Genomic DNA, 19,080 nt, shown 5'->3' with positions numbered 1-19,080 from the left:
AAGGGAAAAAATCCCAAACACGAAGCAGCAGATGGTGAATGCACAATTTACAGGAGGCTAAAGGAAGAGTTTTTCAGTGATTTCAACCTGACCTTAAAATTACAATTTGTAACTTTTACAAAAAATTATGTTTTTTACATATTTGTTAAAACTTGACAGTATGATATAAGACAGATGATCTGTGAAAGGTCGAGCTCTTCCACCTCTTCGCTGAAGTGTTATTGCCATCTGAATTAATGCACTACTCCTAGTCAAAAACTACCAATCACAGCCTGTGGTGTGTCTTAGAGCAGTCAATCAACCTCGTGTATGTGTCCTAATGGCTTACCAGTAGTAATCTGCCTTACTAAAACATCAGAAGCTACAAATGCCTCGTCCCACCGTTTATCAGACACGTTTTACCGCCTTTCCTTCTGAGGCAGTTGTGACTCAAAGAGATCCCAAGTTTCCAAACTTGGGGTCAGCAAATATTGATCCTAAGGAACTTCACTCCAATTTGCAAACTGATTTGCACATGGCTGCATGAATGTGTTGGTTGGTTGGGTCAATATGCACTGTAGTGCAACAGCACTTTGAGTAGTCAATATTAACTGACCCATTTACAGTTTGGGGGATGGAGTAGTGGACTTCTAGCCATGCACAAATGTGGGCAAATAGCCACAAACATCCAGTTAAAAGACTAGTGACCACCATTTGTTCTTGCTCTCCAAAAGGAGAGGGAAGATTTGAGGCCGTGCCTTGGTATATAAAGGTGCTTTTCCACTAGACAGTCTCTACCCCGGCCAGACTCAATTTCCATTAATTTTGCCTGGCTGTTCTCAGATTGTCATACCTACTTCAGGGGCAGTACTAGTAGAACCCAGTAGCGTAAGGCTCCAAAGGAATTTGATTGACAGCTAACAGCATTCATTTATTGGCTTTATTTACATTACTGACAACCTCTAACAACAATATAATTTAGTTGTGGACCACAGACATCAGAGTATGTTATCGGCTATCAGAGAACTGCTCAGTACAGAACACATTCATTAAGTTTTGCAGCAGAATCGCCGACAATTAGCAGCGCTGCTTGTAGCTTGACGCTTTGAAGAACGGACACCAATAAAGAAGAGAGGAATGGTGAAGCTGTGGTCAGCTTTCTGATGGAGCTACAGTTTTGCGACAAAAGTGTGAAACACTGAAACTATGTTAGGTTGTGATGTGAATTTTATATTTCCTTTGGATTAAAATAAAAATAAAGTTCATATATTTATCAGTTTATATCTTTTGACTGCATTGCCTAAATCCAAAAGGTTGCACATTTAAAAAAAATTTATTACCAGAATGTACTTATATCTACTTGTATAGTGAAATAATCAGATGATCCGAGTGTTTATCATTATGTTTGGACCAGCAATGAATTTCTATAAGACAAAATAGTGAAATAATCAGATGATCCGAGTGTTTTGCGGTCCATCAGAATCACAACCTCCAGGTTCTCCATTGCTGAGTGCAAACATCAGCAGAGAGCTGACCACAGTTGCTGCTCTCTCACGTCCTGCCCACAAAAGTGAGGAAAAGCGAGTATAATGGAGAAGCTCACTACCTGCAGTGGAAAACCGCCTTCAGAGGCTATGAAGGTAGTGAAAACCATTTAACAAGGAATTAGGATTAAGAGCCTATAGAGGTTGCGTTAACCCTCTTGTATCACAAATTAGAAGTATCAGATGCCCAAGATCCTCTTAATGTAATAGCATTAGCTTCACACCACTTAGAATGGTCAGTCTCAGAGACTGTTTCTCCCAAATGCAGCTAATCAAAGAGACCTTACAACAGGGACTAACTAGATTGGGAGTTTTGACAGTGTGCATGGCTGTGTATCAACTTATCACCAAGGAGGATAGTTATCAGCAATGTCTAAGAGTATTTCTGCTGTACTTATGTCCTGAAAGTGTCACAGAACATATTAGGGAATTTATAGATTCCCTAATATGAAATGTATAAATCTACAACAACAAACGTTTTTATAAGTGGACCTTACACCAAATTCACGAGCAATGTCTCAGACCCTGTGTGCCATTGCTCGGGAGTCTGAGACATTCAGTAGGATGCTAAACTTCAAGTCAATGGGATGAAATAGCTTGATCCCATTGACTTCAAGTCAAATTATGGATATCCATAGTTTATTCATAGTTCTTATGGACAAACTATGGAGATAGTTTATCCATGAAAGAATGTCCTTGTCTTGGAAAGACAGCCATGAAGAGCACTGTAGTTTGTGGTGCAGAAAAACCATCTATTTACACTGTGGTGGAGGCTTCTGTACAGAGAAAAGAGAATGTTGCCGCATTGTCACTTTTGGTACTAAAGTAACCCATGAAGTTAGGATTGTAAAAGCAGGACAGACTATTTAATCTAAACTTTTAGAGAGGAAAAAATAATTCTTCAAATTTTACAATTTCAATTTAACAAAGAAGTCTTTGCATTTGTCAGAACCAGAACTTTGAAAGTAAAATTCCTGTGGGTTCCCATCCATCCCTCTGTCCGTCCCTGAAATTGGCTTACATGAGTAACAGGTGAAGGAGGGGAAGTCAGACATCTCTCCAGCTTTATGTTGGTCATCCCAGAGTATCCCCAGAGCAAAAGGGATACTTTACCATTCTAAACACACAGTCAGGGTCTCTGTGTATATATATATATATTAAACTGAGACCTGTCTCCGGATTTTGTACAACCAACCAAAGCTAGTAAGACCTTTCGTGAGTTTTGACTGAATTGTTATAACTACGAGATTAACGTTGGTCTTAACTCAGTTTTAATCAATATAAAAGTCCCTTATATTGATAAAAGGCCTAAAAAGTCCAGTGAATCTTAAAGATAGACATTATTTCTGAAGACAGACATATACTGTATAGAAAACAAAATAATCCTTTTAGTAAACCACATTCCCACACATTAAGCCGTTTCCCCTCCTCCATTTCCTGCATCTACAGAACTTCATTACACTTCCCTCAGAAGAAAATGTCAGATGGACGGGGTCAGGAAGTAGCCTATTTGTTCCAGAGCAGATTCCACAAATACCAGAAAGCAATGCAAAAGGAGGGGACTGCTCTCCAGCAGCTTCCTTTTAACTTGTTGAGTCAAGTAAACAATGGCCTCTTACTTTTGATATCTCTTCTAACTTTATTCCTGCTGCAAGTTTCACATAATTAAGAAGCAAAAGCCCCTCCTCTGCAAGACCTTGATCAGGCTCATCTTTCGTGTAACAGAGGGAGTGACAGTATGTTAAACTCCAAGCAGCAAAGGAAGACACTAGTTTTCATTCATGACAAATGTGACTTGTGGAATTTAACTTTAACTTAAAAACTGCTTCAATACAAATTTCAATCAATAGCTAAATAAAATATGTAGGGACCCACACACCCTGTATGTATATGAACATCAGGATAGTCTGATGGTGGGTGACAGTGGTACTATGGTACAACGCAGGACTATGACATGTTTAACAGTCAAAAGGGTAAGAAAATGTGCTTTACATGCGTTATTATAGGAGTAATATAATAAAACATACGTCTGCTGAAAATAAAGCAGAATTAATAATTGCTTCTCTTCAGTTACCCTCTTATTTTACCATCCGCAACAGGACTGCATGTACTGTGGATCATTCCTTTCCAGTTTCAAAGAACCTCTCTTCCTCAGGAAGTTTGAAACGTGGCTAACTGAACCTGTAAGTAGCCTATATGTGGAAAGACTGAGATATGAGTTTTCTAGGTGGAATCCAGTGTTGGAACATGTGAATGAGCAACGATGCTCCCTTTACTCAATCACCTTACTTATTAAGTGTCTTCCAGATAAGATGGACTGAAAAGAACACAGTTGTGAACTCTGCCCCAGACTTTAATTTATGTATTCATTAGTCATTTTATTATGTTTTGTTTGAATTTCTCAAGTTATCTCAGTCTCTGGTGCTTATTGTCTTTATGTCTTTTGATATAAATTTACTTGAAAATCTTCATAAATCAAGTGTTCAAAAAAATAAATAAATAAAAATTTGTTTTGTTTGTACAAGTCCACAATATTGGGAGACTTACTCTTGAGCCTTAAGAACTCAATAAAGGAAATATTTTCAGTTCAAAGTAGCTTAAAACAAAATATCTATTGTCTAATGTTATATTTAAAAAAGGTGTTGTAATCAACACCTCAATTCAGACACCTAAACACTTAAGCACACAGGAACTGATTCAGTTCAACTTAAATCCATGAGAAAAAGAAAGATAAAAACAAATTGTTTTAATCAACTTAATGTCTTTAATAAACCCTGTGGCCAGGAAAAAAGTTTTAGTATAGCCTAGCTTGAACTAATAATAAGCCTCTGTTTTATTGTTCAGTCAGGTTTAATGCTTTGTTAGAAATATCCTGTGCAAACACGTCGCAGCAGAGAAGAATAGCAGGATCCTGTCTGCAGGCTATATTAATGTCTGTGTGGACAGACACCATCCTGCTGGAAGTTTACAGTCATCAGGCAAAAGGTTGGTGTGTCGAAAACAGTTCCAGTTCATTTCATTACAGAAAAATAATACTTTGATGTCACTGCAAAAGTTTTCACTAAGAAGCTGTCAGGTCAATATTAGATTTTTTTACATTTTTTATGTAGGGTGTTTTTATACACCTTTCCAAAACTGAATCATTACTGTTAGCTTCTTTTTATTTAAAATCTGTATTCTAATGCCATTTGTTATAAAAAGGAATTTATTGTTTTTTTACACATGCGGGGCAAAAAACTAAGTAAAACCTGCTTTATCCAAATGTTTTGTGTTCCAGGACTCTGAGATTGTATCCTGTTTTCTGAATCAGTCTCGTCATTCTGGAGGGATTTTGTCTCAAGTTAAGTTGCAATTTATAATTCCTCACACACTGAACAGAAAAAGAGTATCTGGGAACAAAAGGATAGGAAAATTTTATCGCGTTGTTAAATAAAGAACATAAAAAATGGTTGTGGCACTGCTCTCATTTGATCACAACAAACAACAAAGTAGTCCTCAGTATGCTGTGTGGAAATCATTAGAGCTGAGCCTCATATGACACAAAGCGAGTCTTGTCTTCAGTCAGAGTGGAATATTTCCATAGAACAAACACTGGGAACAAATGCTTGCTCGGTGTATCAATGCACCAAGAGTACAATATGGATTGCACAGTCATCCTGGACAGAACAGCGTATGCTGATTCAGTTAGAATCATTTTAAATCATCTATCTTCTTCTTGAAATCGTGACAAAAAATAAACACCATCCTCCTGGAAAAATTTATCTACTCAAAAGCATGTAAGTTAATCTACATTAAGGGTTTTTTGTTCTCAGTGTGACATCAATGATTGGATCAAGTCCATCCCATTTGAACAGACAGGATGAACATGGGAGAAATACCCACACAGGTGAGAAGGCAATCATGGCTCTACTAAGCTTTAGCTTTCCATTCCAGAGTTAGTACTGCTCATTGTGGCAGCATATTTCATAGCTCTGCTACATTAGTTTTGATTTGTTTGGGTTTTTTGGAAACATTTGTTCATGTTTGGATGGTGTTTCTCTCTAGTTTGGATGCTGTGCAGCTGGAAGGATTTATGCCGTTACCATTTTTGTTTTTGTTGTTATATCATTCTTATTACATTTTGATTTATTGAGCAAGACATGCTGAATGTAGAAGGAACAAGTGTTCTTCCCAGATAAAACAGATGTTCTCTATGGACCATATTTAGGAAAGTCTGTTTTAGGTACTATGCTGTTCCTGACTAAATGATATAGATCACTTTAAATCAATTTATTAATAACCTATCCCACCTCACACACTCCTGACCCCAGCATTGCTATTTACAGTATACTGACTCTGCTGCTGGACAGATGAGCTTCTTGCTTTGTGCTTCGATCGTTAGCTGATCCAAGTGGCTACACATGGGGAAGGAAGGAATATTTTGGGACCAACTGGTAAAGCTGCAGTAGGTAATTTTTATTTATTTTTTAAAAAGTTTTTCTACATATTTGTTAAAACTGTCACTACTGTTACAGTGTCTCATACTGTAACAGTATGAGACACAAACTACTCCACTTAAACGTATCGACTACTTTGAGGATGAAATGAGGTGGACAGAAAAAGTAGTTAAAGATAACATATATGTGATAGAAGGAAATGTAGAAGCACTGGTAGGCAGAAAAACAAGCTTTTCATAAAATAAACTTAATACAGGAGAAAAAGTGAACACAGTAGGGCAAACAGTCAGGTTTAACAAGCTCATTAAAGAGTACTCATTAGTTATCAAAGGTTTCGGAGAGATTAAAGGTTACAACCACAAGGTTACAGTCGATGAAAAGCTCCAGCCTGCAGCATAGGGTTTAAGGAGGCTAGCTTATCCCATTTTAGAAGCTGTAAATCAGGAGCTAGCTAAGACGCTTGAACCAAGTATAACAGAAGAAGTAAATGAAAGGTCAGAATAGGATTTTAACATCTAAGAAAGATGCAAACGAAGTTAGGCCATGTGGAGACCTTAGGAAAGTGAATAGAGCAGTGATCAGAGAAAGACACCCAGTGCCAACAGTATAGCATCTCACTGGCAGTGCAGGGAGTAGAAGTGTTTTGCTAAACGATGCACAGAAGGGATTTTGGCAGAGCAATTTATCCCCAGAATTAAGATCCCTGACAACATTCATCAGAGAGTGCTGCCACTTCAAAAGTCTTTCAGAGATTTCAAAACAGAAGTTTAAACCTTAACAGAGACAAGCGCATCTTTGGATTGCAACAGATTGAGACTCTCGGACATGTAGTCACAGACATAGTAATTAAACCAGACCAGAGAAAGGACAAAGCCATCTACAAAGGGCCCAGACCTGAAATTTGTACAAAAGTATGCAAACTTATCAGAACCATTGATAGCCATGCTTGTCCCTTCCTTGTTTGTGGACGAGTGAAACCGAATTATCATTTCAAGTAATTAAACAAGCATTAGTGAGTGAGCCATGCCTAGCCTACTTTAAACAGGATGTATCAACTGTTGTCATTAGTGATGCTGGTCCAGGAATATTAGGAGCAGTTTTGCTACAGACCCAATCAGATGGACAGAAGAAACCAGTTGCTCATGCAAGCCGTTCATTGACCCCAACATAACGTCAATATTGTCAGAACATGAGCTTTAGGATGCATATGGGCTGTGGAACATTTTAGGATGGCTTTGTGGGAGGGCAAGTTTACTCTGCAAACTGACCATAAACTCTTCAAATACATGTTCAACCCAGAGAAGGTTAGACTGTCACCACCATGAATACAGAGACTTCAACCTTATGATTATAAGATAGAACACATAGTTGTAAAGTCCAATGTAGCAGATTCACTTTCACAACTTTCTTTACCAGAGACAGAGAACAATGAATAAGTGGAAATAAGTGGACAGAGTGCTGGCAGTGACGATGCATGAAGTACAAGCCATGAACCTTGAGGACATGAAAAATCACAGAGAACAACACAAAGAAACAACTAAAGACAATCGGGGGAGACAGGAAAATGGCCAAACCTAGTTCCATCAGAGCCACAGCCTTATAACAGATGTGCTGGAGAGTTTAAAACATATGATGGACCAGTGCTGAGAGGACACAGGACAGTGTGAAGCAGGATGGTGAAGCGAACATTGAACATCAGAGTATCACCGTATTATCCAAAAAGCAATGGGAAAATTTAGATTTCACAGATACTTTAGAACAGGGGTTTTCAAAGTATGAAAGGGTGAGCCCCCCTTCAAGGAGCTTAATGCCTGCTGCGCCTCCCCCCTCGTGAAGGGAGGCGGAGGGGGGTGGAGTTCTAAAAACTCCACCTTCAGCCCCGCTCTGGCCAAAACCAGTGTTGGCATAGTTACTTTGAAAAAGTAACTTTAATCGGACTACTGATTACTCCTTGAAAAAGTAACTTAGTTATATTACTGACTACTTGACTTGGAAAGTAACTAAGTTACTTTCCAAGTCAAGTAGTAACTAACTGCAGGATTAAGTAACTTTTTAGTTACTTTCAGCAGCTGCTAACAACAACGCTCTGCCTCCTGTGAAAATCACATTGAGCTTTGCCAATACTTAATTGTAAGTTATTTTATAATGGTAACATCAACAATGTGTCTCCACTGATAAGGTTGAACTGAAGAGGAGATTGTAGAAAAATAAAAAACATGAGTAATTTGTGTGGTCCACTGTTGTCTGGAAAACTCTAAGAAGGATTTTAAAGCCCCTCTCCCCCCAGCCTCCAGATTCTGCGTTACGCCCCTGAGTTTGATGTCGCAGTGCACAGAGCTCCTCCTGCAGCTCCACAGCTCAGATGGCTGCGACACTTACCGTAATATTAATAATTATAACGGTGCTAGTCAGCACTTGCCATTATAACTATTGCCAACTACGGACACGTTCATTCGTGGCTGTTTTCACGTTTATTGCGCTGTTTAAATTAGTCTCGATATTTGCAGTTTTCTGGAGCGCAACGCGAAGCTCGACGTCATTCAGAGGTAATATATTAACTTGACATTAACAAAGACTCAGCGGGACGGATCATCCAGGAAATGATGAACAGGGAGAGACTGACTAAAACTACCTTAATGATGGACAAATTCTGGGATTTATTATGAGTCTCTGCTTATTCCCAACCCCAAATGAGCAACTTCACGTTCAAAAACGAGCCCAAAAAGGCGCAACCCGCCGCTCATTAAATTTGCAAGCGACTTTTAAAAGATGAAGCCCAAAGCCGTTTATAATAATCGGACTTGGCGACAGAAACTGAAAATAGTTCCAGTTTTTCCACCAACAAAATGCGCATCTCCCTCCATTGTTTACATTTCCGTCGCATAGAGACGTCGGTCACTCGACAAGACGAGTAGAGGAAATACGATTAAATAACAAAAGAAGATAGTAACGCAAAAATGATTTTGATAAGTAACTGTAGTCTGACTACTGTATTTGAAATAGCAACGCGTTATATTATTCGTTACAGAAAAAAGTGGTCCGACGTCAGTAACGTCACTGACATCACTGGCCAAAACATCCTCTAAGGTGGGAAACATTTCCACTGATCCCCGCTCCACACGCGCACCCCACAGTACCAACTTTTTCCTAAATCCACAGAGTTGATCGTGTGCGTAAAAGACGTTTCTCTCACATCAGTAGACAGCAAGCAGATAGCTTTTCCGGTTTACTTTTTCCCTCGCACCGCGCCTCCCCTAAAGTGCTCTGGCGCCCCCCAGGGGAGGCGCGCCTCACACTTTGAAAACCGCCGCTTTAGAACAACCAAATGCACGGGGAAGAAATGGCAGGAGGAACTTCCGAAAAAACTGATGGCTTACCTTCCAACACCACACAGTGTCAGGAGCCATACTCATGTTTGAACAAGATATCTGCACTGTGTCCAAACATGGAAAAGGAATATGGACTTCCAAATGGCAAGAATAAAACAAGACCATCACAATGAATACAAAACCAAAATGAAGGAGTATGCTGACCAGACCAATCGAGCAAAAGATCATAACTTTAAGGCTGGTGATGTAGTTTGCATTGCTAGTATGGAGAATGGAAAGCTGAGTACCACATTCAAAGATATTTGCTATGTGATACTGAGCAACACTGCCGATAATGCCTTTGAACTGGTCAACTCAGAAGATGGATCAAAGTGATCGCAAATGCCAAACATCTTCGCCACACCCCTGTGGTAACTGACTTTGATGCTTTGGAGAATCCATTGGAACACGACGACTGCAGAAACCTCGTCATCGTCTGAGACCCCAACAGAACCTAACCCAACTGTATCTGACGTCATCACTGCCAGGAAGGGCCGTGTCATCAGAAACCCCATCAGATACAGAAAAAATAAATAAACTAAAAGAGAGAAAAGAAATATTACTCTTGGGTAGATGTGTAAAATAAAAATTGTTTTGATTTTTGTTTAATTTAAAAAAACAAAAACGGCAGCACTGGGATTTAAGCTAGAAGGAAGCTTTTGTTCTAAACAAAGAGAAAAATGTAATGTAGTAATGTTGCTGTGTTATCGCAAGATTGTTAACATGATTGTGAAATTAACCAGACCAGGAACGAGACGAGACAACAGACATGGTACCTAAAACAGTATTGGAATATGAGTTAAAATGTGTATGTTTGTTGTACGGCTGAGATGGGACTGTACATGAAAACAGACCTTTATACATACTACCAACACAAAAAGACACTATCAAAACTGTCAGATGACCTTGTGAAAATAACTCAAAAATAGTCATGTAGTAGTCATGGATGTAGTTTTTCTTTCTTTCCTTCTTAAGGAAGGTTTCTGTTTGTCTCAGACGGAATGGGAAGAGATGGAAAGCCTGGGTTTAACCTGTTTTGCTTTAGAATTTTCCACATAGGTTTGTGGTGCATTTGTATCTTAAAAAAGATATAAAACTTCAAATATCTCACTAATGAGATATTAACATACATGGAAAAAACTTATATTGTAGCAGAAAGATTTTCAGTATTCTCGATACCACATGAACTGACCAGTATATTATTGTGAAAGAGAAAAAATCCCAGGGGGATGTTTCCTAGTGGGCTCCGTACTATTCAGCACACAGCAATTCACACTTTAAACATTAATTAACCGTTCATTCAAACATAGAACTACTTAAAGCTCAAAGTGTGTCAGCACCACAGCAAAACAGTATTTTGTGCATGTACAAATTTTCTTTGAACAGAGCCATTTTTACATGACTAAAGGACAGAATTTGTAAACATAAAGAATAAAGAAGGGCTAATGTTTAAGGTAGTTATTAATAGAGGTACACCGATTGCAATCTTCTGGCCAATTGCCAATTACCAATTTGTAAAAAGCTTGAAATGCCAAATCAGATTTTGGCCAATAGTAATTTTTTTCTGTCTGAAATGTTGCTAAATATAGAAAGAATGTTGCTGAGTTGGCATGAGAGACTATTAATAAATGCAAACGTGCAGACGGTCTGTCAAACCTCTCTCATAGCAGAGCAGAAAAATTCAGTGGTTGATTTTTATACCTTTGCCAAGGTAGATAATATCAGTGGATAAGATCAATTTCACATGTAAGCATCAGCCGATCTACTAAAGTTAAGGAAATTGGAGCCGCTAAAGAATGCTCTTAATGGGTCTGCAGCTCTTTAGACCCACTGTGGCTCTCAAAGCTGTGGTCAAAACTTATTAAAATTTAGCTAAATTTTATAACATGTAGAGATCAGGAATAAAAGCTAGTCTTAGCAGTTTTTCGCATTAATAGTGTTAGGAATACTTTTAGATCAATTCTTTTTTTCTCTTCAATGAACAACCCAAATGTTTGTTATTTTAAAGCAAGGTAAATGCTTAGATAGTACCTGTATTTTTAAACAGGAATATTAATTATATTAATAATTTCATAACACTGAAAGCTAAGTCTATTCCTTCCCTCAGAAGAAGTTCTAAGCAGGAGAATAGAACTATAGTGCATAGAATGTACCTAACAGGTGATGCACGATGTCTCAACAACATTGTCTAATGCGGCGGTTTTCAAAGTGTGAGGCGCGCCTCCCCTGGGGGGCGCCAGAGCACTTTAGGGGAGGCGCGGTGCGAGGGAAAAAATAAACCGGAAAAGCTATCTGCTTGCTGTCTACTGATGTGAGAGAAACGTCTTTTACGCACACGATCAACTCTGTGGATTTAGGAAAAAGTTGGTACTGTGGGGTGCGCGTGTGGAGTGGGGATCAGTGGAAATGTTTCCCCCCTTAGAGGATGTTTTGGCCAGTGATGTCAGTAACGTTACTGACGTCGGACCACTTTTTTCAGTAACCAGTAATCTAACGCGTTGCTATTTCAAATCCAGTAGTCAGACTACAGTTACTTATCAAAATCATTTTTGCGTTACTGTGTTACTATCTTCTTTTGTTATTTAATCCTATTTCCTCTACTCGTCTTGTCAAGTGACCGACGTCTCTATGCGACAGAAATGTAAACAATGGAGGGAGATGCGCATTTTGTTGGAGGAAAAACTGGAACTATTTTGAGTTTCTGTCGCCAAGTCCGATTATTATAAGCGGCTTTGGGCTTCATTTTTTTTTTAAAGTCGTTTGAAAATTTAACGAGTTGCTGGTTGCGCCTTTTTGGGCTCGTTTTTGAACGTGAAGTTACTCATTTGGGCTTGGAAATAAGCAGAGACTCATAATAAATCCCAGAATTTGTCCGTCATTAAGGTAGTTTTAGTCAGTCTCTCCCTGTCCATCATTTCCCGGATGATCCGTCCCGCTGTGTCTTTGTTGATGTCAAGTTAATATATTACCTCTGAATGACGTCGAGCTTCGCGTTGCGCTCCAGAAAACTGCAAACATCGAGACCAATATGAACAGCGCAATAAACATGAAACAGCCACGAATGAACGTGTCCGTAGTTGCCAATAATTATAATGGCAACTTAACATCATTATAATTATTAATATTAAGATAAGTGTCACAAATCTGTGCAGCCATCTGAGCTGTGGAGCTGCAAGAGGGGCTCTGTGCTGTGACACCAAACGCAGGGCCGTAACGCAGAATCTGGAGGCTGGGGGAGGGGGGGCTTTAAAATCCTTCTTAGAGTTTTCCAGACAACAGAGGACCACACAAATTACTCACGTTTTTTATTTTTTGTACTGTTTTTCTACAATCTCCTCTTCAGTTCAACCTTATCAGTGGAGACACATTGTTGATGTTACCATTATAAAATAGCTTACAATTAAGTATTAGCAAAGATCAATGTGATTTTCACAGGAGGTGGAGCGTTGTTGTTAGCAGCTGCTGAAAGTAACTAAACAGTTACTTTTAATATAACTAAGTTACTTTTTCAAGGAGTAATCAGTAGTCCGATTAAAGTTACTTTTTCAAAGTAACTATGCCATCACTGGTTTTGGCCAGAGCGGGGCTGAAGGTGGAGTTTTTACAACCCCCCCCCACCCCCCACCTTCGGGGGGTGGGGGGGGAGGCGCAGCAGGCATTGTGCTCCTTGGAGGGGGGCTCACCCTTTCATACTTTGAAAACCCCTGGTCTAATGCTTCATAATATAATATCATATTGTAACCACTCTTAAGTCAAGTTTCTCTCTAGATGTAGTAGAAGAAAGCTGCTTACGTGTCGGGCCTCTCTGCACAGCCCCTCGATGTTTCTCAGCCAGCAGCGGCTCAGCTCGCTCAGCTCCAGGATGGGTTGGACCTTCAGTCTCACTGTGTCTCCTGACTGACGGATCATCTCAACTATCTCGTCACGGCTCTTGTTCTCCACATTCCGTCCGTTTATCTCCACCAGCCTGTCGCCGGGCACAAGTCCGAGCGCCAAGTCCTTAGTGCCAGCACCAGGCTCGGCGAAGTGGACCACGCGTCTGTAGACCCCTCCATCAGGGCTGCGATCTAGCATAGTGGTACGGCGTAAAGAGAACCCAAAGTCCCCAGTGTTGCGCCTCTGCAGCTCCAGCTCCCGCGTTTCTGGGGCACTTGGTGCAACCACAGTAGGCAGCTGCAAGGGTGCAGGAAAAATCTTATCAACCAGTTCAGGGATGAAAACTTTTTTGGTGTCTGCCGCCTCTGGTTGAACTCTTTGGCTGTGTTTGCGAAGCATGTTAAACACTTTGTTCTCAACCTGCGGTGATGGAGCAGCAGAGTTCTGTCCAGAAGGCGTGGAGCCCTCTGACGGGCTCTCCTCCTTGCTCCTCTGGGAGAAGGAGAAACGTTTCATCATCTGCCCCATCTGTGAGGAGTTCTGCTTGGCAAGAGAACCAAAGTGAGCCACGCGGTCCCGTACAGAGCTGCGATGTCCATCCTGACCTCCTCCCTCTCCTTTCAAGTCATCAGTGGAGCTGGCCACACTGATCTGATCATCAAAGACCATGCTGCTTCGGTTGCTGAACTCATCCGACTCAATGTCGGTGAGGGACAGCTCATTGGTGCTGGCCACTTTGATAGGAATGGGGTTGGAGATCTCCACTTTGTTCTTGGTTTCCCGTTTAGCCTCCCTCTTAAGATTGAAAAAACCCCGCCTCATGCTCATCTCTTCCAGGCTGCGCAGCTCTGCCGCAGACATTCTCTCCTTCTTCTCTTTCTTGTCTTTCCTGCTCCCTTCCTTCTCCTTGTCTTTCTTTATCAAATTAAACATGGTAACTGTCTAAATCTCCCTACACAGGTTGAGTCATGGGTCAAAAGAAAAAGAAAATCCCCTGAAAAGGAAGACAGGAGAAAACTGTTAGAAACTACTATAAAACAACACTGACAACAAATGGATTCATTCACTCATTAAATATTAAGCATACTTTATTGTTTTTAAATATATGTAGAAATCAGGGATGTAATGGTACTAAAAATAAAACCACAATTCGCTACATAGCTGGGATTTAATGGCACATTTTGGTAAGTTTCAATCAAGAGAAACAAAAATGTAGAAATATGGTTTTTACTTTAATCAAAATGTTCACATTTTCTTTTTTACGTGGTTTTTTTGGCTCTCGTGGGCTTTATTTGAAAGTGCTAAGACAGGAAAGCAGGTAAAAAGAGAGAGGGGAGGCATGCGGTAAAGGTCACCAGGTCGGGAATCGAACCTACGACAGCTGCATTGAGGACTAAGACCTTCTCATGTGGGTTGTGTTTAACCCCTGTGCCACCACAGCACGCTGAAATGTTCACATTTTCTGAAAACAGTTTGATTTCATAGCCTTTCACAAAGTAGTCAGTATAGAACTAAAGGTCTCGTTTGTCATGTAATCAAGTCCTTTTACACATGAAAGAGACTGGTGTAGTTGCTTAGGATTGTTTAAGTAAATCTGGGATGACATTGATAATAACAAATATTTAAATCATTTTGGAGATGTTTTGATTAAACAACTGAGTGCCAAATGGACTGGAATGCACCGCAGAGATGCAGCTGGTAGGAAACGGTCAGATGGATTTTTTGGGGTTTTATGTTACAGGCGGCCAGATTTGCACTTTATCTTATTTAACATGATAGACATGCAATGCTTACATTTTGCTTGATGTCCTTCCAGGTGAGTAGTTAAATTAAATGTGTGTGTTGATCTCGATAACCACCTCCAGTTGCAAAATCCTCAAGTCAGTCAATAAAAGTCAGATGTAGTCTGTAGAATTTTGTCATTGTTTTCCATGTCAACTAGAGACACTTTGGCACCTTGTTCAGCATGGAAATAAAAAAACAGGGAAACAAACTAAAGTAGAAAGTAAACCTCCCACAGTCCTTAAATCTGAAGCAATCTAGTTATGAGGGTAGACAATGGTAGACTAATTATAAGAGTTAGTTAGGGTAGACTAACTATAAAAACTGAGAATACTAAAAAGCTTTAACAGGCAAAAATGAGGATGTGAGAGAACAGGATAAGCTGTTCCTCTTTCAGCCGACAAGGCAATAACACCACAAGCTCTTGAACCAATGTGCTGCCATAAAGCTTAGGTTTGCGCCACCTTTCTTACTGCATCATCACCTCAGCTAAATGAGAAACATTTACGTTCCCAAACAACAGAAGTTAATGATGGTGATCGAGTCCTTCCTGCTTTGCTTGGGCGCAGCTTTTTAAGGTTGTGTGGCGAATAGCAGGATTCTGCACTTTGATTCCAGCCATAAAAGTTCTGACTGTTTTCATTAAAGCACATCAGTGTGTACCGGTAATAGTAGTGTATATTCTTGGCCATCTTGGGAGACCCAGTTATGCGTAAACTGAATCACAGGAGAGCTTGATGAAAACCTTCAGCCAGCTTTTAGAAAATAATTCAGACAGTAGAAGCTTCTAGATCTATCTCCAGAGTTGTTATAGTAATTAATTGTTTGTATTTTGTCTTGTTGTTGGTAAAAAACACTCAAGGATTATCAGGAAAAAGAGTATTTCTAATTTTATTTTTAGCTGCTCATTAACAGGCTGAAATGATCAACTGTTTGAAAAGATCCATGACAGCTGATTTGACTGAACCAGAGGATAGAACTGTCCTCAAGCCCAAATGTCTTGAGCAACACTAAGTTGATCTTTGATTTGTTCAGATGTTCTCATTGTGATTTTCCACTTTAAGTCCTTATTTAAGGCACCTTTAGGTCTGATGGGTCGACCTCAGAGTTCTCCGCTTAATGAGGAAGGAAGTTCTCATGTAGCAGACCCATAAAAACAATGAAAATCAAGTTAAGGAGACTAGAGAAATGCTACATTGATCTGGTACAACCAATTCCAATGAGTGACAAATAGCATTTCTCCCTCAAAGATGTTTCTGACCAGGCCTTTTCCAGTCATCTCAGGTAGAAGTGTTGACACTGACAGAGAGCAGCTGGAACATTATCGTCATGTTTCAATGTCGGGCCGACTGGGGGATGTTTCAATCACCCTCCTATGTGACTAAATATGTTCAGAAGGTGAGGATAAAACCTGAACTAGGGGGGACAAAAGCATGACAGGGCTAAAATAGGTGGAGCTACATTAGCAAGCTAAGCTGCTGTTTGGTTTGCTTGTCTCGGTTTTCTAACAACAAATAGGACTGTTATTCCACTCGGTACGAGAAACACTACTGGAGTAAATCCATGCAGGGGTTTTAGGCTTTGTTTTACTTTAGGCAGTCTAGTTAGCTAACTAGCATAATTGGCTCAGGTAACAGCATTAGTAGTTTGCCCTCATTTTTCACAAGGCGACACTGGAACAAAACACCGGGATAGTGTGAAAATGTTTCACTCAAAAAGCGGCTTCAGCACGGCTTCTTTCACACTATCTGGGTCCCCTCACTTCTAGCACATAAAGAGCAATAGCAAGAAATACTCACTGTGCTCCAAACAGGGCTGGTGCCTTGCCTATGGGCGCAGTTCGGTTCGTTTGGAACACAAACCACAGAATGTAAGAACTGCCAGCTCCCTGTCCGCCTCTCATGCAAGCGAGACAGATTGGATGAGGTCAACCTGCGCCATCTGTTGGGCATTTAGTAGAATTACACAAAGCTCATCTGCGTGTCAGAGACTGGAATGTAGAGTCCAGATTAGGCCCAGACGAACGGATCTTCGTTTTTTCCTTTAAGGCACTTTACTGAACAGCGTTTAGATGCATTGATTGTGAGAATCACAGCCAAAGTTTTAGGATTTTAATCCTAAAACATTTCAAATATCCCATTAAAAGTCAGCTTTAGAAACAGAATCGTCCGGGTTTTTTTTTTCTTTCTTCAGTCATAAACAGAACCCTGTTCCTTCATAAATCATTTCAGTGGATTTGCCTTTCTCACTGATATTTAACAGTCTAAAAAAAGTAGCTGGGACTTTCACCCCAGCTACTGTTGGGGGTGATGCTACTGTTGGGGGTACTGTTTCAACCTGTCTACATTGTGCTTCACTTCCTTCATCTTTTTATCAGTATTTAACCCTTTACATCCAAATCTCAGTGTTGACAGGGAATCTTTTCAGCTTTCACCCTCAGCTGCTTGTTAATTCTACAACTTTTCTCTATGTTCTAATAAAATGTCTTCCCCTCCATTTTCTGTCACATTTTATTGCCATTTCATTTTTAATTTTAGCGACACTTGTACTGTTTCTTCTTGCTGCTCCCTTTGTAAATTTATCTGCCAGCTTATTACCATCCATCTACCCATTGTTTGTATCCAGTTATCCTTACAGGGTTGTCAGGGGGGCTTATCTCCACTCACACCAAAACATGCAGCAATTTTCTGTTTCTCTATTCTCTTCTTTTCAAGAAATGACTTCAATTATATCCAACATAAACTCTTGGTTTGTATTTCAATGCAGATAATGTAAACTGAATAATGCATTAAATCATCATCTGTTCAGCTTATTAACAGATGAATTAGAATTGCAAAAATAGAAAAACATAAAGAAAAACATATTATAAAAACATCAATTTCTAAATCATCCATTATTATTTTATCACTTATTATTAATACATTTTCAACAATAAATGCTGTGCCCTCTTTATTATCTGATCATATTGATGCCCCATACAGCTCTTCACTGTACACCTGCTGTGAAACAGGTTCCTGCTTTTTCTTTTTTGATAAACGGATAAAAAAATATTGATCTGCAGGACAACAGCAGCATACATCAAAGTTACAGATCAAATATTTAAGTTAAAGTGACAGTTCTAAAAATACTGCATTCAGTATTTGGATTAAAGGTATAGCATCAATAATACTATAAATGTAAAATTAGGGGAGTTGCATAACTCCCTTAATTACGTAATGAGGTCTGTAGCCTTGAGCAGGTTATAGACTTTGACTCAGCTGTTTTGAATTCAACTCTAGTCCTCGGTGCCTTTGCTGCATGTTGAGTGGAAAATTCCTCTGTTACAGTATTTATAATAATTGGGCAATGAGGAGAACAGTATGGTGATGCAGAAAGAAAATTATTGCTGATTCTATGTTGCATTGTGTTTTTGTGTTTGATTTGATGTAAAGCACTTTGAAATGCCTTGTTACTGAGATGTGCTATACAAATAAAGTTTGATTGATTGATTGAAAACAGACATAACATGTCTGCTATATTGACCAGTGATATTATCCATCCATCCATTTTCTGTTCACCCTTGTCCCTAATGGGGTCGGGAAGGTTGCTGGTGTCTATCTCCAGCTACGTTCCAGGTGAGAGGCGGGGTCACCCTGGACAGGCCGCCAGTCTGTCGCAGGGCAACACAGAGACAAACAGGACAAACAACGATTCACACACACACTCACACCTAGGGAGAATTTAGAGAGACCAATTAACCTGACAGTCATGTTTTTGGACTGTGGGAGGAAGCCGGAGAACCCGGAGAGAACCCACCATGCACAGGGAGAACATGCAAACTCCATGCAGAAAGACCCCGGGCCGGGATTCGAAGGACCTTTTTGCTGCAAGGCAACAGCTCTACCAACTGCACCACTGTCCTGCACACATATAACTGCGCCACTGGGCAGCCTCCCAGTGGCGCAGTTATCTGAACCCTATATGAAACCATAACACCTATCCATAGGAGAGTTCTTCTCTGCTGACAGATTGAACCAAACCTACAATCCAAACCTACAATCCAGCCCCCTCTCCTTCTTAACCTCCTAGCTAGTCTCTAGCTAAGAATTTGACAAG

The 19,080-nt window shown here is 39.9% G+C and overlaps 1 protein-coding gene across 4 annotated transcripts in view; it reads right to left on the bottom strand.

Annotated features, from left to right (window-relative positions):
* myo18ab (myosin XVIIIAb) overlaps positions 1-16,918 on the bottom strand; it is a 62,388-nt gene extending 45,470 nt beyond the window's left edge. For all 4 annotated transcript variants that reach the window (XM_044119407.1, XM_044119415.1, XM_044119416.1 and 1 more), the window contains exons 1-2: positions 16,785-16,918; positions 13,120-14,197 (exon numbers count right to left, since the gene is read on the bottom strand). In XM_044119407.1, the coding sequence (XP_043975342.1) occupies positions 13,120-14,136 (1,017 nt within the window). In that variant the 5' untranslated portion in view covers positions 14,137-14,197; positions 16,785-16,918. The remainder of the gene's footprint in view (positions 1-13,119; positions 14,198-16,784) is intronic.
* Between the last annotated feature and the right edge of the window lie 2,162 nt (positions 16,919-19,080).

Source organism: Gambusia affinis, linkage group LG06, assembly GCF_019740435.1.
Source record: "Gambusia affinis linkage group LG06, SWU_Gaff_1.0, whole genome shotgun sequence".
NCBI lineage: Eukaryota > Metazoa > Chordata > Actinopteri > Cyprinodontiformes > Poeciliidae > Gambusia > Gambusia affinis.
This window is presented reverse-complemented; position numbering and strand designations above follow the sequence as displayed.